General features: G+C 42.4%; 1 protein-coding gene across 6 annotated transcripts in view; it reads left to right on the forward strand.

Moving 5' to 3' along the window:
- Positions 1 to 1201: 1201 nt before the first annotated feature.
- Positions 1202 to 22790, forward strand: part of usp15 (ubiquitin specific peptidase 15) — a 54658-nt gene continuing 33069 nt past the window's right edge. For 2 of the 6 annotated variants that reach the window (XM_083757827.1, XM_083757828.1), the window contains exons 1-7: positions 1202 to 1323; positions 3140 to 3267; positions 4963 to 5093; positions 14116 to 14242; positions 17891 to 18036; positions 20326 to 20387; positions 22515 to 22616. In XM_083757827.1, coding sequence (XP_083613953.1) covers positions 1235 to 1323; positions 3140 to 3267; positions 4963 to 5093; positions 14116 to 14242; positions 17891 to 18036; positions 20326 to 20387; positions 22515 to 22616 — 785 coding nt within the window. In that variant the 5' untranslated portion in view covers positions 1202 to 1234. Of the gene's footprint in view, positions 1324 to 3139; positions 3268 to 4962; positions 5094 to 7715; positions 7758 to 8097; positions 8195 to 14115; positions 14243 to 17890; positions 18037 to 20325; positions 20388 to 22514; positions 22617 to 22790 lie in introns of those variants that run through there. The other 4 variants (XM_083757829.1, XM_083757832.1, XM_083757831.1 and 1 more) reach the window with 3 other exon arrangements.

Below are 22790 nucleotides of genomic sequence, written 5' to 3' on the forward strand. Positions count from 1 at the left end.
GGAACATCCAGACCCCCAGGAACGCGCCCAGGGGGCCGGCCCTGTTTGCCCACGTCCGAAATGGTTCAGAAATGACAGTTTGTCCCCAGGGGGTCCCTCTACTGTACTGTCACACCCCAAGTCATCATACAGTTAATGTGTGTGTGTGTGTTAGGCTGCGCAACACGCAACAGTAACACTTGGTTGTGAAAACCAACCAAAAGCTATTTTCGTGTTCAGACAGACCCAGCCAGCAAGCCAGACAGACCCAGGGACATACCACTCATAGACAAACGCCCAGTATTTTTATTAGATATTGGTCCAAAGTTCAGAACGTTTTGTGCATTTTGATCAAACATCCCGGGAGTAGATAGATTTTAAATGTTTTTCACATAATTCAAAATAGTGGGTGATCTAAAGGTCACAGTTTATAGGCCCCCACCCCATATCACATTTGTTCCTCTTGAGGAGATGCATATTATGTGAATTTAAGTTTTATTGCTGGCTATGCCTGTTTAAAGTTTGCATTTTTAATTGATCGCTGTAGCGTCACCCTTTGGCCCATGATTGTTGGCCTCGTAGTCGTGTCTAAGCAGGGTGACATAGCCCTCTAGTCTAAATTGCTGCATTTCGTAAAAAAAAACCTGACTGCACGGTTTGGCGTGGAGGCTGGAGACAAGAAATTATTCATAATTCAAAATTATTTAAAGCTCAGAGGTCAAAAGTCAGAACAGAGTTGTAACTTGTTCGGCATGAGGAGACTGATATGCACACTGTTCATGAGCTGCCTATTCCTGGTCAAAGTTTGCATTTTCAATTGAGTGCTATAGCGCCATCCTTTGGCCAATGGTTGTGGGCTATGCCAAACGGTGAAGACAAGAGTTGCGATACTAATATAGGCCTTCCACTCGGGGCATATGCATATGCAATAGGGGCGGATGAAATCTGGCTGCGCCAAGGCTACGTTAAGCCAGAACTGCAACATAAAATACAAATATTGAAATAATAATAATAATAATACAAATACAATTGTGCTGCTGAGATCTTGCAACAACCCCCCCCCCAAAAAAAACCCCAAACAGAAACAGAATTTCTGTTCCTAACTTCCGCGCGTGCCTCCTAGTCCTCGTCACGTGATGTGCCTCCCCAACCCAATGACGTAACGTCCCGCCCCGTCGGGTCCGGCCCCGCCCCCCCAAGCCCCTCTCTCCCTTCCCAGCATGCAACGGGAGGCGGCGATGTCCGAGGAGCAAAGATGGCGGAAGGAGGAGCGGCTGATCTGGACACCCAGAGAGGAGAGGTGGCGGCGCTGCTGAAGACACAGCTCCGGAAGGGAGACACCTGGTAAGGGGAGCAGGGGCCGGGGACCCGGCGGTCACCGGGCGGGCCGGGCTCCGGATGGAGGCCGCAGGAGCCCGGGCTGTCAGGGCACCCCGGGGAAAGGTGTCAGGAGAGGCGGGTAGATACACAGCAGTGACGGGGCCGTCCCACGGTTATGTTGACAGTTTAGGCTAGCAAGCTTTAGCCTAGCTGCCTGTCATCTTTTTCGTGTGTGTGTGTGTGTGTGTGTGTGTGTGTGTGTGTGTGTGTGTGTGTGTGTGTGTGTGTGTGTGTGTGTGTGTGTGTGTGTGTGTGTGTGTGTGTGTGTGTGTGTGTGTGTGTGTGTGTGTGTGTGTGTGTGTGTGTGTGTGTGTGTGTGTGTGTGTGTGTGACTGTGTGTGTGACTGTGTGTGTGACTGTGTGCGTGTGTGTGCGTGTGTGTGACTGTGTGTGTGTGTTGTGTTAGCCTAGCGGCTAACGATGGCTACCGTGGGAAAGTGTGACAGCAAGTTCTCTTATATGGGGGTATTATGTACGTTGTAGTATCTCTCTCTCTCTGTGTGTGTGTGTGTGTGTGTGTGTGTGTGTGACTGTGTGTGTTCGTTCGTTCAGCCCTGCATGGCAAGCCGTGGCTGAGCTGAGCTCATCCCGTCGGGTTCTGAAGGCAGGGCAGCGTCGCACCTGTCAGAAAGAACCCACCCAGAGTAGAGCAAGAGCCAGCTGGCTGGGTTGTGGACAGGCAGGCAGCAACCTGAACTAACACAGGCAGAAAAAAACATCAGCGTCAGTCTGTCAGCCCTCACTATGCGCTGTCTGTCTGTCTGTCTGTCTGTCTGTCTGTCTGTCTTTGCAGTCTGTCTTGTTGATTGATTGATTGGACATTGCATTAGCAGTTTGTAGAATAAGTTCAAGGAAAGCACAGTTCAATACAAGTAAGAGAAAAGCACTAAAGAACATTTAAATGACATACAAATATACAGTACTATGCAAACAGTGTGCCAGTCTGTCATCCATCAGTCTGTACTGTGTCACTGTCACCCTACATTCCTACAACAACCAGCTCCACAGGTTCTGAGCATTCCCGCTTTCTTCCTGAAGCACAACACTCACAACCTGATGGAAAAATATGTGGTTGCCCCCCTGAATGTAGCCTGATGGAGAATAATAACTACTGTCTTAATTCCATGGTAGCCTGAAGGAGAATTCCATGCTAGAAGGCTTTCTTACCTTTATTTGTAGTTACATCCCCACCAAAGAGGTCCAGGTGTTATTTTGTGCAAAAGTGCATTATTGGCTATTTCCCCTAATATAAGCCCTCAATGGGGGTTAGGCTTTTGTGTTAATTTGCTTATTTCTATTGAAATAAGTAGTAAAGTGTGCCGCTTGGGATACTATTTACATTATGAGGAGAGGATATATACAATTGTTTTGATTGTGATGGAAATAAGCGAATTAGCACAAATTGCACAATGCCCCATTCAATTCAATGCAATTCAATTAATGGAGTGCTTATATTAGGAGAAATAGCCAATAATGTGCTTTTGCACAAAATAACACTTGGACCTCTTTGGTGGGGACGTAACAACCTGAACCTGATAGTTTTACTGAGGTTACCTTTAGGTATAAGGTTAGTTTTTGACATAGTTTTACTGAGGTTAAGGTTAGGAATAAGGTTAGATTTAGGCATATTTTGTTACTGAGGTTATGTTAAGGATTATGTTTAGGTTCAGGAATAGTTTGACTGAGGTTACGTTTAGGAATAAGGTTCTTATATTCCCTGAATGTAGCCTGTCACTAAAGCACTGCCGCCTGCCTTGTCCCTTCTCCTCTCTCTCCACAGGTACCTGGTGGACAGTCACTGGTTCAAACAGTGGAAGAAATATGTGGGATTTGACAGCTGGGACAAATACCAGATGGGGGACCAGAATGTCTACCCAGGACCTGTGGACAACTCGGGTCTTCTCAGAGGTAAGACAGACAGAAGCCTGACTGACTGTGGTGTATTTGAGTGGTTCTCAAAAGTTTTTTTAATTTCAAGGACCATTTTGTCCCAGAGTTGTTCTGATACCAATACTAGTATCGTTCTAAATGTGTACAAATACGGGTCCATTTGGTTCCAACTTGTAGTTTTTGTACACTCTGTGTTACAGACCTGTAAGGGTCTCTTTGGAACCCCCACAAGGAACCCAGATAGTCCCTGCACCCCAATTTGAGAACCACTGGTGTATATTTGACATAACGTTGTACCGGTGCATGGTACTGTAAATCTGTGGTACTGCATAGCTACAGTAATTAGGTAGGGTTTTATTGCCTAAAATGAAAAATAAAATGTGTCCTGGTATTGTCCTGTTGTGAAAGTTTACACGATAATTCTCTGCCAAATTATCCCGGTAATTTCACCACAGTCAAAATTACACTTGTTTTGAGTGCCAATCTACATCGACCTTGTAGATCAGCTACTTGAACTATTCTAAAATGTTTTAAAATAGTAAAAAAGGGCAAACAAGTTTAGGGATAAGGGGTAAGGGATGGCGCAAGAGTAAGTCTAAAACTTTGTCAAAAGTAGCATAAATGGCTAGTCTGCAAGCTCACAATCTTGAGCTGGTAGATATTCTCGCTATTTAAAAGAAAAATCTGATTTAAGTCACAAGTGATGAAGTGATGATCAAGCGTTGAAGGGTAGACTGTTTGGGTTTTTGAAAAATATTGTCACCTCGCGAAAACTGCCAAGTCAGTAATAATAGTTGTTGAAGTCATTGATGGAGAGAATTCAGAGGGAATGAGAGAACAAAGGCACATTGTTGACGTCGTCGTGTGGAAAGTTCTCCCACAAAACAATACTTCCCCCCCCTTTTTGTGCCTTTTGTATGAAAGATGGCCATTAAGGGCAGACTGGATATGGCCTGTTTTTCATGATTCTCTTGCTTTGAGCTTACAGTATATATCGTCTGTCGGGTGGAAACCTCTTACGTCAAAACTGTTACTTTCTGTTACAGGATTCAAAATGAACAAATAGCAAAAGTAGCAGATCACTTTGTACCACGTGTCAAGCTTGTAGATCTGCTACTTTTGATGCTTTTGTGATGACACTGTAGTTAAAATATTGAGATAAGAGGTTTCTGCCCCAGCGGCAACGTTATACCTTTTTTGATCAAAGTTTTTTTATTAATGTTCACACGAAAATATTATACAACATTTTTCGAACTTTATTTTTTCTTCCCTTTTTTCCCTCCCCTCCCCCCAGAGTTCCCGCTCTGAAAGAGCCACAACCCCGGTATCTTGCACCATATGAAATAAAAGGCACATACAAATATACATAGACATAATAGAAGACTAATAGAAGTATGCAAACAAATATAATGATAATAATAATAATAAATAATATGTATAAAAAAAATATAAATAAAAAGAAAATAATAATAATAATAAAAATAAATTACAGTAGGGTCAGTGTAATAAGTTAAGGATTGTTGATGTCAGCCACGTTCATCCTCTCAATGTGTGTCAAAAAAGGTTGCCAAATGGTGTAAAATTTTAAAGCACCGGCGTACCCTCTTGTGGAGTAGCGAGCGGCAATGTTATACTGATATTAAGAATTCCTACGGTGTCTGTGAATCCACTTGTTTTTCCCCGTTTCTCTCTGGTTGCTCTCTCTCTGTCTAGATGGTGATGTGCTGGCCATCAAAGAGCACCTCATCGACGAGCTGGACTACATTCTGGTCCCGACGGAGGGCTGGAATAAGTTGCTCAGTTGGTACGGACTGATGGATTCCCAGGAGCCCATCTCACGCAAGGTGAGGCTCTTCTTGTCATCATCAGAGCCCTGCCGAGATATCAGTTTGACCGTGATGTATCGGCATTATTTGACTTTTTTTGTCATTCATTATGCAGCCGATGATGTGTGCCAATTTGAAACCACTTTCAACCATCATCACATTTTTGGGAATGTCATATGGGGACAATTTTGAAAGTTTTCACATAAAATCTATATATTTCATTACGAAATATCAGTCTACACATCTGTAATAAGTGGTCTACCAAACCTCCGAAATTGGGATCAGCATCACAAAAACCTGACATGGGTCAGGGCTCTAGCCATCAGCATACATAGACAGACAGGTGTAGTTGTGATGTTTCATGAATTCATTAAGCTTTATTTCAAATTCTCTGAGAGATCATTGATGGGGAGACCCTCAATGAGATTACTATTACACACACACACGCACACACACACACACACACACACACACACACACACACACACACACACACACACACACACACACACACACACACACACACACACACACACACACACACACACACACACACACACACACACAATAACATAAGAGCAACAAAGTAAATCAATAATGTTGACGACAATCGGTTAAAACAGTTGCATGTTGAGTGTTGACAGCAATCAGTTAAAACAGTTGCATATAGGTAATGCACAGTTATTACATAAGTAAGTTCCTAAAATAGCCAATAGATGCTAAGGTAGCTTAAGATCTTGTTGCAAGAGGTTCCAAGAACCAGGTGCACCAGGCCTTGTGAGGTGTGTTTATTACGAGAGCAGCACATTTATAAATAACATGACCCGTGGATCAATATTGTTGAGCACACTGACAGAAGCAAAGGACACTTGAGGACTTGTCGCTGTCGGAGAGAAAAATCCATAATTTATAATCTTTCCCCCGTAAATGCACCCTACTTGATCATTCAAAAGTTGGAAATCCGCAAGCTTGAAATGCAGCGCGATTCTGTGTGTTTTGAGTTGTAGATCTGCTACTTTTGATATATTTTTTGACGATATAAGCTGGAACCCTCCTCCAGATGATTCTCAAGTAAGCCTGATGGGGATCCAATCTCAGGCGTGTGGGCCAGCCTTTCCCCTCTTTGCACACAGCTTGGATTTGCTCAGCATTATCTCTTATTTCAACACTGATGATAGCATAATAGCAAACCCTCTAGGGCATCGGGAAAGCAAAATGTCTACATCTGGGCTGGGTTTAAAATACTTTACTGCAAAGGGAGGCTAATATGCCAAAGCTATATTGCGTAAAGCAAGTGGTTCTAAAACCTTTAAAAAAGAAAATATTTCAAGGAATCCCCAATAACTCAGATAACTCACGAGTCCATAAACAACCGTAAGGCTTGTACACTGAAAGATTTAAAAAAGACAAGTAAACCTGTGTCTTATCAGCAAGTTTAATTCATTTAGTTCCCTCTTTAATTCATTCATGTTTATGAGCTATGTTGTATTCCTCTGGGGAAGTGGTTCTCAGAGTGGGATCCCAGTTGGGGATGTTCCAGGGGGGTCCCCAGAAAAAGTAGTTAACATAATACCATCACAATCATGCTGGCCATCGGTTGGTCCCGGTTGGCCAGTCGGCCTCCCCTTCTCCTCGTTTTATTTATTTATTTTCTTTCAATTGGGGCAACCCCAACCTCGTCCCTTCCCATTTGACACGCCGACCCTGTATATCTGCTATTCTTTTAAAGATGTTTTGAGAAAATATCGAGTGTTTGGCTGATTTTGGATGATTCTTCTTTTCTGGGGGTCCTCTTGGCACCTAAACCTTTTCAGATGGGGGGGGGGGTGTGGCCAAATACATATTAATTTGGGGGGTTCCTTGACCTGAAAAAGTTTGAGAACCACTGCTTTGGGGAATAATAATTAAGAGAGAACATCCAAACGGGAAGCACACACATCTCATAAATGTTGACGGGTGCAGGACAGAAATATACATGCGGGAAGAAGGTAGGAAGTCCGCACACCGTTCTTTAAGCTCCCAGTAGTTTTATTTAGGAAATCAGGAATCAACGTTTAGACTAAATTACTATAAATAATTAGACACGCACATCCTGCCATTTTATAGATACCTGTCTCTCAACAACAACTACCTTCAGCCGGCCCACATCTTCACCCATGGCTATTTCTAAACGGTGACAGGTTGTGCTGTTACACTTACTCCCGCTGAAGCCAGACAATTTTTCAAAATCTGACCAGTCATCATGGCCGCTCCGCTCTGTTGCGTTGTTCTTAAAGCCAACGTTATGCTTTGTGGCGTGCACACTGCCCGGTGTCAAAGTACGCAGCCTGATCTACAAGCTTACAGTGAACCTGGAACGTGACTCCTTGTGAGCTTGTAGATCGGCTATATTCCGTCAGTGTTGTGCGACACCCGGCCACGCAACTGAGTATAAATGACCCTCTCTCTCTCTCCCGCTGAATGACACACACACACACACACACACACACACACACACACACACACACACACGCTCTCTTACTTGCTCGACCCCTGTCCATGGGACCCTCCCATCTTTGCCATGTATGTCGTGGGGGGGTGGTGTGGTATCATGTGGCTGGTGAAGGTTCTATTTTCAGCCAGGGGTTTCTGGATGACAGAACAGCTTCCATGGAGCGATCTACGAGACACAACATGCAGGAGGTTCATTATTATTTTTCTTTCTTTCTCCCCCTCCCTCTACCCCCCCCAACCCCCCTTTTACTTTCTCTAAATTTGTTGGAGTTTCTTTTTGGAGCTACAGACCGCGGCTGGCTGGCTGGCTGGCTGGCCGGGGTTTGGTGGGGTTAGGAGGAGCGGCGGAGCGTTTTGAAGGGATTTTAACGGAGGACCGTACGGCCGCTGGGGTCGGACACCATGAGGTCTTCGCTCAGCACGTCCGCTCCCCCCCCCCCCCCCCCCACCCCACCCACCCTCCTACCGCTTTGGATGGCCAGACCAGAAGAGAAGGAGCGTTAAAGCATTTTAAGTGGAGAGCGAGAGAGAGCATGGGGAGAGGAGATAAGCAGTTGGGAGCCTGGGAGGAGGGGTTCGCATTGATGCTCCTTTCTGTTCCGAGGTGTTTCTGTTACACGTTTTGGGTGAGAAGAAGTTTGTCTTTTCCACCCCCACCCCCCCACCCCCCCCCACCCCCCAAGAAACACATGGGTGTTTTGCAAGGTGCAAGGGGTGGGGGCATGTTGTAGGAGGGGAGGGGGGGCGGGGCGGGGGGGGGGGGGGGGGGGAGTGTCAAATATGAGCTGTGTGTGTGTTCTTTGACCGGGACAGTGGTGACTTGGTGAGAAGTGTTGCCATGCCTGCTTATTATAAGCGGCTTTGAGTTTGTTTTTCTGTAAAGTTGCTTGTAGATATTGGTAGTTGCGGGTTGCATTTTTTGGGGGGCTTGTTTCTAGTGTAAGTGTAGTTGCTTATTTGGGCTTGTTTCCTAATGTTTAAACCAGTGGTTCTAAAATATTTTCATGTCAAGGACCCCCAGATTTATATGGAATTATCCAATCTGAAAAATAAATATTTTGTGCCAGGGACAGATTTATCTGAAAATAACTGATCTTCAAGCTTGTAATAGTCGATGTGTATAGGATTAAAGTGCTCATGTGGCCTATAATACTGTGGTCACTTTTTTGGGCTGGTTTTCATAGACCCAGTTGCCTATTTCTCTCACACAATCTAGCAACACTGGTGGTGAGCTCAGGCAGAGTCTGTGTGTGTATGTGTTGGTGTGGGGCCGGTAACGGAGGGGGGGGGGGGGGGGTCTCTGAAATAAATAGGCTGGGACCCCTCAGCTGTTTCCACACGTCACACTGCTAAATTAGGCACCTCTCACCCTGGCCCTGATGGTGACGTGCTTTGTCCTGTGATGATGAGGAGGGGGTCTGGGCAGGACAGGAAACTCATTTGTCCGCCGGACACAGCAGCTGGCCTCTGGGCAGAAGCTTTGGTTTGTTTGCACCGGGCAGATAGATGCGTTTTGATTAACGTTGTTCCCATACCAATACCAGTATTGGGAAAAGCTTAAAATATACTGCCTCGGAACAGTATCGTCGAGTATTTCTGTCTATGCCATTACGATACCATGTAATTTATCACATTACAGTCAGACAATTATTTTGAATGCTTCGGTTGATGTTGCACTACCTGTTTTATACTCTTACTGCCCTATTTATTGATTTTACTAACTTGTAGCTGGACTTTAACAATTTATTAATTGTTAATAACTGTCCTAGATAGTTTTTAAATTACACACTGGTGTCGGATCGGTACTCGGTATCGATCGATATGCAAGTAATGGGTGTCTAAATTGGTATCAGGAATGAAAAAAAAAAAGAATTGGATGTCCAAAGTGGCTTGCCCGTCCATGGTACTTTGAAAAAGTAGATGACAGTTATTACGAAACATTGCGTGTATCTTGTTGATTTCTTACGCCAGCATAACAGTGTCAGACTTGTACCAAAAATAGCAGATCTATAATATGCTCACAATGTGTCTGACAGCACAGCAGGGTGTGAGCTTGTAGACACACAGCACGCAAACATGTACAAATCAGTCATCACTCCTAGTGTGGTAAACAGTGCTTCAGATTGCAGAGAAAGTGATGGCACTAGGTAACCGGTATTTCAACACTAACAACAAGCATTTCAATTTCGACCTGGAAAGCCTATACGTTGTTTGTTGTTTTAAGCTTTAAGCAACTACCGTATACCTTTTAAACACCTCTGTGTTTAATTGTTGCTTGCTATATAGTCGTTGTCGGGCACAATGAGCACACGCACACGCACACATATTTATACATACACATATTTATACATACATATATAATTATTATTAATATTTGTAAATTAACGCCAAATGCACACAAAAGCATCCAAAGAAGGAGATTCACTAGGACAAAACGTGTTTTGAGCGTTTTGAGCTTGTAGATCAGGATTTAGAAGGCGTTTTTAGTTAATAGATTAACGACTTAAACCCTATATGGTCCTTTTTAAAACAACACTTCCCGGGCGGGTGCACGGCTCAACAACACTTGTATAAGACAAAATAATTGCCAGCACTCCAAAGAAAAACTTCATGAGAAGTCTCGGGCAAACACACACACACACACACACGTAAACACGTGTTTGTTTGCCAGAGCCTCCTTTAATCATGACTTTAAAAGAAACTGACAGACGTTGGAGTGCTGGCAATTCTTTACCTTTTATAGGCTACATACATATTGGTTGTTTTGGTTCTCATCATGTGGAGACTTTAGCGTTATATCTTCCAGTGATCCTGGGACCTGGATTTATCAGCCATGGCATCTGTCACTGCTCCTGGACAGTGTTGTTGTCCCACCACAGTTGCTTCTGTCTTTGATTCTGACTGATCTCCTCGGTGCAATGTCCACCTGTCTTCGTTTTCTGAGAGAACAAATGGCTTCTCTCTCTCCTAACTTTAGGTGTCTGCTGCTCATGCACTCTGTGCTGCCTGGCTGTGAGTGCGAGAGCTGTGTTTTACTAACTAGTTTACACCGAAAAGTAGTCGTACGTATATCAGCGTGGCTCTCACCAGCGGCTAGGCTACATCATTAATTCACCTGGTTTAACCACCGACGTGATGGCGGAAAACAAGGAAGTGAGTTGATCAAATGGATTCCATTTTCGGGTACTGCTTCGTCTATTTCTCGCTCAAATGTTTTCAAATACATTTGTGATAGCAATGTTTAGCTGTAAATGACTGTGTGTGTGTGTTTTTACATGGCTGTCATGTTGGAAACGGAGGTAAATCGAGCAGGTGCTCCGAGGGTTTGATTAGGGATCGGTCTGTTATAGAGCGGAGTGGTCATTATCCAGAAATAACAGACCACTGAATTCAGCGATTGACCAATAAGAATCAAGCATTCAACCAAGCCATGTAATAAGCGGTGTTAATGTACACATTTTCCTTCATTCATTCATAGTCTTTATAACATTTAATTATTTTAGTCATCTGAAATATTTTACTTTTAGTCTAGTCGGTAGTTTTAGTTGACTAAATATAAGATTTTGTGTTGACTAAATCTACAGTTGATTTAGTATTTTTTGTCGCACCATGATACTGTTGCAATGACTGATTTATAGTTTAGCTGCATGCCGAAAATAGCCGATATACAAGATCTACAAGCTTGTGAGCTTATAGATCAGCTATTTTCAGACAGTGACACTTGCACACAAGTCTTAGTTCTACAGGATGTCTTCTCCACTAGTCCCTCTTTAACACAATCTGTGCTAGGAACGTCCGGTTACGTTTTAAGCAGCATACCCTACCTGTGCCAAGATGTAAAATGATTCTTTTTTTAAATATATATGCACACTAGAATTTCGCGGCCGCTCATCCCAGAGTTACCTTGCCGCACACTATGGGAAGAAGGAAATTGCGGGAGTTGACTCCACATGTAGTAACGGATGGGTTATTAGTTATTATTATGTGTCCTTATTAGTGTAGTCAACACTTTATGGCTCATACACACTGCCCGGTATTTGCTCCGATTATGCTGTCGGGGAGCATTTTTGGCGCTGACCGACAAAACGGCTGATCTGACGTTAGGCGGTGCCCAAAAGGTAGATCAGGATCTACCAGTATAGATCACAAAGGCTTTGCAGGTAGACCACATGACATGGCCCTAAAAATATATATTTTTTAAATATAAAAACAATTTTTGCATCTGCCGCTTGAGATGACCTGAGATGACTTGATTGATTGACATAAAAAAGGGCATGTAAGCTCAAACACACAATGCAATACTTGTTGTGTACAATCATCAGTAGCAAAGTCAAATACCAAAAATAAAAACCAATGGGATGATAGTTTTATTTTGCTGGTCGTTTTGAAAGTAGCTCTGAAGTAAAAAAAGTGTGGGCAGCCCTGGTATAGATGATTATATATATATATTCATTCCGTGGGTAATTCCCTGTAGGCTACCCACATATTGGTAGCATATTACCTATATTAGCCCAATATTGGCGTTACGCATTTCAGTTGAATAATGTTGTGTGCGCACGTGCGGAGAAAGACAGTTATTTAATGAAACGCAAGATTATAACGTCCTGTCTCGCTGGCGCCGTGTATAGGCTGCACGGCTATTCGTGTGTGTGTGTGTGTGTGTGTGTGTGTGTGTGTGTGTGTGTGTGTGTGTGTGTGTGTGTGTGTGTGTGTGTGTGTGTGTGTGTGTGTGTGTGTGTGTGTGTGTGTGTGTGTGTGTGTGTGTGTGTGTGTGTGTGTGTGTGTGTGTGTGTGTGTGTGTGTGTGCGTGTGCGTGCGTGTGCGTGCGTGTGCAATGAAAAGTACTCGGCAGGCGAAATGGCGAATTTGAACGGTATAATTGTAATAGTTTGGAACAAACCAAGTAGTGTGGAAGAACAATGTTGACGTAACTAAGAGATTCGCTGAGTAAGCGATATTTTATATACAGTGATTTAGAAGGAATAAGCAAAATCGTGAGGCGAAGATTCCTCTCCTTCCTTGTTTTATTCTCCTGCGGACAGGACTGTCAGGGAGACTCGGAGATCAGAGCAGCACAGGGGAGTGGCTTAAAAGACGGGGTAGTAGTTGCCAGGTTGGCGAATTGTAAGCGTGTCGTAGTGTGTGTTGAATGGCATTTGAATGGCATTTGTGGGCTTGTGAATTAATTTTCTCACATGTAATTTGTGCTCACTGTGCGCATAGACCTGGCGAATTTAGCGTGGTGAAAGGGCAACAGTGTTCCGGGGGTGTGGGTGCTTCGGGCGATAATGTTTGTAGTAAACAAATGCATTGGCGCCGGAGCCGTGAGTGTGGAAGGGAGGCATTTTTGGTGGCAGTGCCAGTGCCAGCGGGTGGTGTCGAGTTTTGGCGTTCGGCGCGATAGGAGGAGATAGCGTTGCAACACTGCGAAGGGTAACTGTGTGACGTCACTGCCGTGTGAGTGTGTGTGTGGGTATAGTGTGTGAGATGGTGTTGTGGGTGTTGCAATAGCGACGTAGCTGTTGTGGCTTTGGGTTTCTTGCCATGTGAATAGATGGATGCACCCACGGTTATTTATTCTTTCACTTGTCCGTATATCTCTGGCAACTGCACTGCATTTCTGTTTAACAGGTGGGGCAGATTGCGTTAACATTTTCTTCTAGTTTTTATTTGTTGACAAAATATGTCGGTGTATTTTGTCATAGTTTTAGTCATATATTAGCACCCTTTACATGCACTGATTGTATGTAAAGCGTGAATGCGAGGGAGGGAGGGATGGCCCTTTTCTTCCATTATTCTGTCAGGACTTGTTTCATGGTTTAGGGAGTTGCCGGCTTTAACAAAGTCAGGTGTTTGACGTTCTGGAAAATGCCCAGGTCTTTTCTTGCATTCTTGCTACTGTATATGTTTTTAAATGCTCTGATTTAGTACTCGCCCTCCTCCTAGCTGGAGGGCATCTGTTATCCTAAATTCATAATAAAATTGCTTGTTACTCCGATCCGCACCAGACTTGGCCAAAACACTGGTCAGGGCAGGGTCTGCCATGACGATAGTCACACTAGAGGCCACACCAGGGGCCGCTTGGGGGCCTCAGGCACACCGTTCCAATCTGCACAAACACTGTTCAGGGGTCTGCCACGAGAATATCGAGCTTGTAACTGAATTTGAATCCTGAAAAGTAACATTGCAGAAAGACAGTGTAGTGCCTCAGTAAACTAGGATCACAGGTAAACCGAGAACCTAGCTTCAGTCTAAAGTAAACTGTCAAAATTTGAATAATGCAATAGAATACTGCTTAGATTTAGAATGATGAAACCTAAACATAATTCTGCATATCGTGACTAATTGTTTATAGAACTGTGTGGCAGTGTGAGTGACTGAGTGTGTAAGGAATTCCTTTCACGCTGTTTCACAAATCACAGATTGGGACTTGGCCTGACGTCCTAATGCGGTGAATTGAAGACTCCCCGGCTGTCTTGTGTTGTTCAGGTGGTGGTGTTGTTTGTGTGAATGTACCTCACCTGACGTAGCGCTGTTGTGTCTTCAGGTGGTGGAACAGGGTATGTTTGTGAAGCACTGCAAGGTGGAGGTGTACCTGACGGAGCTGAAGCTGTGTGAGGACAGCAACATGGACAACGTGGTCACCCGCCGCTTCAGCAAAGCCGACACGATAGGTGGGTACAAAGGAACTACGATGACCTTGACCTTCATGACCATCCTGCCGTGGTCGGCTAGGAAGTCTTTTCAGTGTATCGTGTGCTTATATCGTTGCTGTCAGGCAGAACCCTTGTGTTTCCAGATTTCAACTTTTATGTATATATTTATATATTTTTTGTAAATTAATTCCATACCTAATCATACTACAGTGTTGCACAAAAGTTGCAAAAATACCCAATCTACAAGGTCACAATGCATCGAATTATGATATTATAAGTGCGTCTGTCAGTTTTTATTAATATTTGAACCAATTAAAAGTATTAACACAAAGGTTGTGACTAAATAATAACTACATTGGATCAATTGGAATTTTCTTTTTTTACATCTCCTGAAAATGAACAGTTCTAATCTGGACATACAAAGGTTTCCACCAGCAACGACAATATTCAAATTAACATTATCTCTAGATGGAAATAAATATCTGAAGCCTATAAATAAATATCAAAGAAAAGGAAAAGGTTGCACACAGATCCCTTTGGGAGTGTTCAGATGTGTGCCAGCTCCTTTGATCCTCGCCTAGAAATAACGATCAGGGACTAAATAAAATAAATCCCCCTTTATGTTAATGTCGACTGCCCTGACCCACATCACTGGAGTGACGAGCAACTGAAAGGTTGAGTTTCTCCACAAGTCCTCAAACACAACAAGATGGAAGACAGTCAGTGATGTTATTGTTCTACTATATTGAAATTGACTAGAGCGGGGGTTTTCAATCTTTTTCATATCAAGGCCCATTGTTTTTCTTTCTCGCATTTGAGACACGGACCACCATTTGATGAGATTCAGAACCAAAATTTGAATATTTTGTTGTCGTTGGATAAGATTTGGTCCACATTTCCATGCTGTATTGATGTTGGTACAGTTAGGAGAGATAACAGGCGTTGATCAAAATAACAATTATTTTACATTCTCTATTCGTGTAGACTTCTTGTAAATTAAATAATGCAGATGTTTAACAATAATTGAACTCTTGAGCGTGAAATGAAACCAAATTGATACGATATTATGTTATTATTATACTTTACACTACATAGTTTCAGAGGACAGAGACACTAATAACATATAATATCAATACTGCATAAATATAAATTCCATTAACCTCTAAAAATCAATGATAATAGAAACGGTCACTTGTAAAATTCCATACTTTAGATGTAGACCTGTTGGATGCAGAAATAACTGCCTTAATCAGTAACGTTAACTAGTGTCAGCTGGACACAGATTCCCCTGTAAAGTCAAAGTGACTTTGAGACAGTGTCGTTTTTCCTCTAAAGCTCTTGCATGTGACAGAAGAAATGGATGATAATAATGATTATGCCGGTAAGTACTGTAAGCTCACATTTCATATCGTTGCTGTTGGGCAGAAACGTCTTATCTCCATATTCTATCTTTTTATCTTTTTGTGTATTTATTTCTTTTTTGTAAATGTATTTTCTACTTGATCATACTACAGCGTCACACAAAATATATCAAAAGTAGCAGATCTAAAAGCTTGAATTTGAATCCTGAAAAGTACATTTTTGGACACAGGAGGTTTACACCCCGACAAAGACGAAAAAAGGTAACAAATATACCGAAAATAAATAAAAGATAACGATAAATAATTTACTGTGATTGTGTTGTAGCCAAGTTCATGCCCTTAGCCCTATTCAAATATGTTAATACATTTAGTACAAGCCATTCTAAAACAGTTGACTAAGTTAATGTATGCCTTTAATAAAAGGTTGTCTGTTATAAATGGATCTCGAAATAAATAGGTTTTAGTAAAGGATAATTGTTAAAAAGATGCATGCAACTCATCAGGGATAAAGGGTTAAAAACAGGTGTGTGCCAGGGTTAATGGGTTTACTGAGCAAAGAGTACACGAGACAGTTAACCAGGTAATGGAGTTTTTCATTCTGATTGGTGTATGATCAAGTGATTCGTTCTGATTGGGGATTTCTCAATTGGGAGAGTGAGGAGGTGAGAGAGAATATTGAAGGAGAGGATGTTGAATACTGAACAGTATCACCAGAGTGTATACCTTACTTCTCGCCCAAACATTAAAGCATAAGGCGAGTATCCTGTGGCCTCATTCCTGGTGCACCAATTGGCTTATGTGCTGACTCCATTTTGTTTCCATTTAAGACGGTACCGGCCCGGGTTGCTACATAATTATGATAATTAATAACTTGTTAATTTGTATAGCACACGTGAGTTACAAAGTCCTGCACACTGTGCACAGCAATACAATAAAAACATGTAGATAGCAGAGATAAGGGAATAGCATAGTTTATTTTTCTTTTAATGTTCTGTTTATAAATTTTTTGTTTTTTACAAATAGAAGTAAATTCAGAAATAAAAACAGAGCGACAAATACAAAAAAAAAACTAAAACACACACAATAACAAAACACAAACTCCAAATCAAGACAACCAAAGAACATTCAAAACACAACAAAACAATAAAAACAACATACAAAATATACATATGTTGTTTTTACAAAACAAAAATAAAAACTCCAATATAGTCAATATACATCATGGTCACAAACATCATCCAGACAAGACCGGTTAGCCAGTCAGGCGACAGTTAATCAGGGTCAATCAGGTTAAATCGGGGGCACAAGTGTAAGGCGGTCAACATGAGACAGAAAAGGCTGCCATGTTTTACTGAATTTGGAGATTGAGCCACGCAATGTATATTTAATTTTTTCCTATTTAAAAAAATACAGTATGTCAGATATCCAATGCATGAGAATAAGACGTCTTGCCAGAAGCGTCACAAAAGCGACAAGGTCAGATTGATATTTACTTAGGCAGGGGGATAGTATCAGGAAGGACGCCAAATAGGGAAATAATAGGGGATGGCTCTATGGGAAACTGTAACACATCTGAAATAGTATCAAATATAGCTGACCAAAAAGACTGTAAGGCTGGACAGGTCCAAAACATATGAAGAAGATTAGCTGGAGCCTGGTGGCATCTATCGCACGTTGGATCAACACTATCATAAATCCTGGCTAACCGAACCTTGGTCCAGTACACCCGGTGGAGAAATTTACATTGCAACACCCCATGTTTAGCACATATTGATGAAGAATGAACACGACCCATAATGGCCTCCCAGGTTTCATCAGAAATTTCTTCCTCCAGGTCCTGGGCCCAAAGATCCTTATAGGCAGTGGTTGAGGGTAAATAAAGGTAAAATAATGAGGTATAGAGTGACGATATCTTTCCCTTAAGACTAAGAGGAGCTGACGCTATAATTATGTCTATAGGTGAATTAGGTGGAATAGTCGGGAAACTAGTAAACTTTTGGCGAACAAAATCACGGACTTGCAAGTAACGGAAAAAGTGGGTTCTGGGTATCTTATACTTTTGAACAATCTGGTCAAACGAAACTAACGTGCCACCATCAAACAAATCTTTGACTGACTTAATGCCATGATCATACCAAATTTTAAATGCCCGATCTTGTAAGGAAGAAGGAAATAATGGATTTGCACACAGGGAATAGCATAGTTAACACAAGTTCTAACAAACGATAAAAGAGAAAGAGAGAGTTTGAGAACCCGTGCCCTAAACTAAATGACCCCCCCTCCCCCCCTGACCCTTGGTTTCCAGACATGATCGAGAAGGAGATGAGGAAGCTGTTCAGTATTCCAGACGACAATGAGACGCGGCTGTGGAACCGCTACATGAGCAACACCTTTGAGCCGCTCAACAAACCCGACAGCACCATCCAGGACGCAGGACTCTACCAGGGACAGGTAGGAAGTAGGGGCAGTCATATTTGATTTGACTCGGTTGCAAATAGCCCATCTGCATTGTGAGCTTGTAGATTGTGTGTTTTCACAATGGTTGCCTCTTTCTTTCGTAATATTTGACAATTTGATATTAAAAACGTCTTATAAGTTTAAAAACATCCCTACACCAAGAGTAGGGAGGTGCTGACCACGGGAGATACAGTATATTTTAAAAAGGAAAGGAGAGGTCGCACAAACTCGTAGTCCAGATCGAGTAAATTATAAACCACGATAAATTGTAACTATAAAATATAAATGTACCCTGTAATGCCTGTATAGTATTCTTTACAAGAAATTCTCTAAGGAGAGAATACCAGCACTCACGGACATGTCATTTGGTTTAAGGCACTTTTTATTCTTTTATAATTTGGCACAGTATGCTGCAGAGCAGACAGCACAAGTATGCGTTTCTGCGTATAGCCTATGTCAGAGTTGTACTATCAATCCCTGTATATCATACTGGTTGTAGATGTAGTTCCAAATGCCCATATTCACCTACAATGAAGTACATTGGTTCTCAAGGTTGTGTCCAGGAGCCCTTTTGGGGGTTCCAGGGGGTCCCTAGCAATATGTGTTAGCATCACAATCATTTTAACCACATTCCATTCACTTCATGACGCACTGCAAGCTTGCATGTTTGCCATTTAAAAAAAATAACATAATGGAAAAGTCTCAAATGTTTGGACAAATCTTCTCTTCTGTGGGTCCGTGGCACAAAACATGAAAACGTTTTGAGAACTACGGGTACTACTGCCTTACTGAGAGTGATTTTCCCGCCCCGGCGAAGGTGAAGCACATTCACCTGGGATTGGGAGTTTTTAGTAGTAGTAAACTTTATTTCAGTACAGTTAAAAGAAAACATATACATACAAATATGTATGCATACACATAATAGGACCACTAGCTTAGTGGCACCGAAAAGGTATAGGCTGAAGCCGAAGCTTTTATTGCCTACCTCTTTAGATGTTTCTCATTTTTTAAACAAAACTTAGTGACAAATTGTCAAGCATTTGTTTTACGAGAAAACAAACAAAATAACTAACTTTGACTCAACGAATGCGAACAATATGAAGTAATTCAAAAGCATCTGAACAAAAGATTGACAGCATAGAAGCAAAGGAGAATCACAAAATAAAGTAATTCTAAACATCATGCTATGTGGTTTTCCGACCACAGAACAGGTATACGTGGTGTCGTGGATAACATGCAATGCCCCACACACCATACTCTGAGGCTATTTGGCCACAGAATAAGGTTCTGGTGGTAGACTACGCTAATTTCTAGACATAAACTATTTTGACCTACACAGGTCTCTGTTTACGTCCAGACGAATCTAGATGACCGGCTGACACAATGGGCCGGCATGCCACAGGCTGCTAGGTAACATTCCAGGCCAGCTGTTCAGTTCCAGAGGATTGTCGGGTTCTTTTCACCAGGCCTCAGACAAAGCCCTACTAAGTGGCCCCAGCCATCCATCCATCCATCCAGCTCCCTGTCTTACCCTGTCACACACGGCTACCGCGTGGAGAGGAAACCATGCTGTCGAGTGTTTCAGTCCGGTAGTGCAAACAGGGGTCTTCAATGTTTTTCAGGTCAAGGACCTCCTTAGCCAAGAGATATATGAAGTAGGGACCTCCCATTACATGTTGTGTACAATTATATTGCAGATTAAACCTTTTCATAGATTTCATAGACTTGTTTGACAGCACTGTCATCAGTGTCTTGTAATGTCATGTCTTCAGTGCATTTTCAGGCATTTAACCACTTAAACCACTTAAATCCGTTTGGCGAAAATAGCTGATCTACAAGGTCACAACCGTGTCACGGTATGATGCGTTGTGTGCTTGTAGTTCGGCTATTTTTGGTGAATGTTCCGCCCCGAATGACTGGTTAATGCAACTCTTGAGGACCCCCTAGTATAGAGGCCCTGGACCCCCTGCTGAAGACCCATGCCGTACTGTTTGAGATATCACTGATGTGTCATTGAGAATGATAGAGGAGGGTGTCTTTTCTGTGTCTTGAGATTTATGGGCTCGTCACAAGTAGTACAATTCCTGCAAATATCTGTGTTAATGGCAATTATTTTGCATAACCGCTAGAATCGTTTATTTCATCTGTATTAAAACTGCTGGATGAAACGGACATAAACGTCTTATTTCCATTATTACTCTCACATCGTGGTCTATGCACTTTTAATGACAACATCTGGTTGCACCAGAACATGATAATTCATGTGAATCTTCTTTGCTGCAGGTTCTGGTCATAGAGCAGAAGAACATGGATGGTTCGTGGCCAAGAGGTTCCACCGCACCTAAGTGAGTCAAACGTCTGTCTGTCTGTCTGTCATAAGACACTCTTACGGTACAATTTACTACTACTACTACTACTATTTACATTATTTACATTATTTTTACTAATTTGTGGCACTTAAACATTTTTTGGAATTTATTTCTAGATCAGTGGTTCTCAATCATTTTAATTTCTAGGACCCCTTTAATTCATGAGAGAGTTCAAATGCGTGTCCATTTGGTTCCTGTACACTCTCAGAGTTACAGACCTGTAAGGGTCCATTTGGAACCTCCTCAAGGAACCCAGATGGTCCGTGGACCCCCCGTTGAGAACCACTGTCCTAGATTAGTTTAAATTACACACTGGTATCGGATCGGTGCTCTGTATCGACCGATATCGGAATCGGTATCGGGAAAGAAAAACTCTGTACATCTCTAAAACATCCCTGTGTCTGTCGCTGTGTGTCAATGTGTTGGGAAGGTCAACATGCACAATATATTGTTGCTGTCGGGCAGAAATGATCATACTACAGCGTCACATAAAGGCATCAAACGTAGCACATTTTCTGACACCATTGAACTCCGGTGATGTCGCTTCCCTGCCAGCCGGATTAACGGGGCCTTTTTATTTAGAAAACCCAGAAATTCACCCAAATTAACAGGAAGTACAAATCGGCCATTACTAATCGGCCCGTCATAACTTGAAACGTCATCAGAAGTGTATTGTAACCTGTGATTTCTACGTCAGGAAAGCATTGTATTTGACAGGACGTAAATATGCCCACGGCCGGCAATGTGTTTGTATGCTGAAAAGTAACAGTTTTTGACACCTGACAGAGAGGATATTGACAGTCACACCTCAATAAGTTTGAGAACCACTGTGTGACAGCCAGGCTCAATTGTAGGTCAGACGACAGCAGAGGTTTTTTTGTTTCTGTAGGATGAGCAACGGAGCGTTTGTTTTCGCGAGCTCAAGTGAGTGAGTCACCGTGTCGAACGTTGCAAAGTCCACATCAGCCGACTCATCGCCATTTGAGTTATGTCCCGATAGGGAGTCGGGACATATTGGGACGATGGGGGAATATTGTTACCCAGATGGACAGCAGATGGTAACTTCTATCCGTCCGTCACAACACACACCGTTAGTCTACATTTCGTTTTTTTTCCGATTTCCGGTGGATCCTTCAAAATAAGGGCTTCACTTAAAAATGCTGGCGATTAACGGGTGAATTCATGAATTAATGCTGGCAGGGAATGTGTTTTAAGGTAAGCCACAGGAATATGGAGAGCGCTTCATTTGATCTACCTCTCAGCTTCTTTAACTTCATCTTCAAGACGCTCCTCTCTGTGTCTATGTATACCAATCCATCTGTGGGTTTGCTTGGGCTTCTGTTGCTGAAACTCAACTCATCACTTTCATTGTTTTTTTTTTAATTGACACGTTTAATCTTCAAGAACGTTTCTCTCTCTCTCTCTCTCTCTCTCTCAAAGCCTGACTTATACTTAGTTGTGCACTGTTGTCTTGTGCCAAAAATTGCAGATCTACAAGCTCACAACTATATGCAGTGCAATACATTTGTGCATAATGTAAGTTTATAGATCGCCTATCCATGCACAACAAAATCCTAATTTGGACCTCACTTGTGTGCTGGTGTTGTATCTATGTGTCTGCATCGGATATAGCCAATCTACAAGCTCACGACGGGTTGTGAGCTTATAGCTCTCCTTTTTTGTAGCTCTCCTTTTTTCGTTGCCACCACGCCCTTAAGCATAACTCAGGCATCACACTCTCTCTCTAACCCAGTGGTTCCCAAATCTGGCCCATTTGTATCGGTCACGAGTACATTTCCATTCTCTAATTTCCTTTTCTTTTATTTAAATAGAAAATAAAAATCTAAAGAAATTCATAATATCAAAGAACTCCCATAAATTCAAAACAAAGCAAAAAACCTTAAGAAGTAGTGAAAATAGCAGATCTACAAGCTCACAATGCATCGCATCCGCGACGTGTTGTGTTCTTGCAGATCTTTTGTGGTCTGGAGCCAAAAGGTTTTGGGAACCCCTGCTCATCTTAACTCATGACCTGTGTATATATATCGGGTATATACTTTTTTTTTCTTCTTTTTATTTTACTCTTGTTGTTTTGAACTTCAGGGCATCTGGTGCTTCCAATCTCTGTGCTTTGCCAAAGATCTCACCTTCCTCCTCTTCATCCCTCACAAACAATCATAACGGCAGCAGCTTCAACGGCAGGAAGTAAGACCATAGCGTTGGGCGGGGTCCTTCTGAACACTAGACTGAAATGGGTGGGTGGGTGGTGGTGGGGGAGGAGTCATTCCCATACCGACACCAGTATGGTAAAAAGCTGCCGATACTGCCTAAACTGCTAGTGGCGGTATCGGCGAGTCAGTCTATGTCATTCTGATACCA

This window comes from Protomyctophum parallelum, assembly GCF_964188405.1.
Source record: "Protomyctophum parallelum genome assembly, chromosome: 22".
NCBI classification, from domain to species: domain Eukaryota; kingdom Metazoa; phylum Chordata; class Actinopteri; order Myctophiformes; family Myctophidae; genus Protomyctophum; species Protomyctophum parallelum.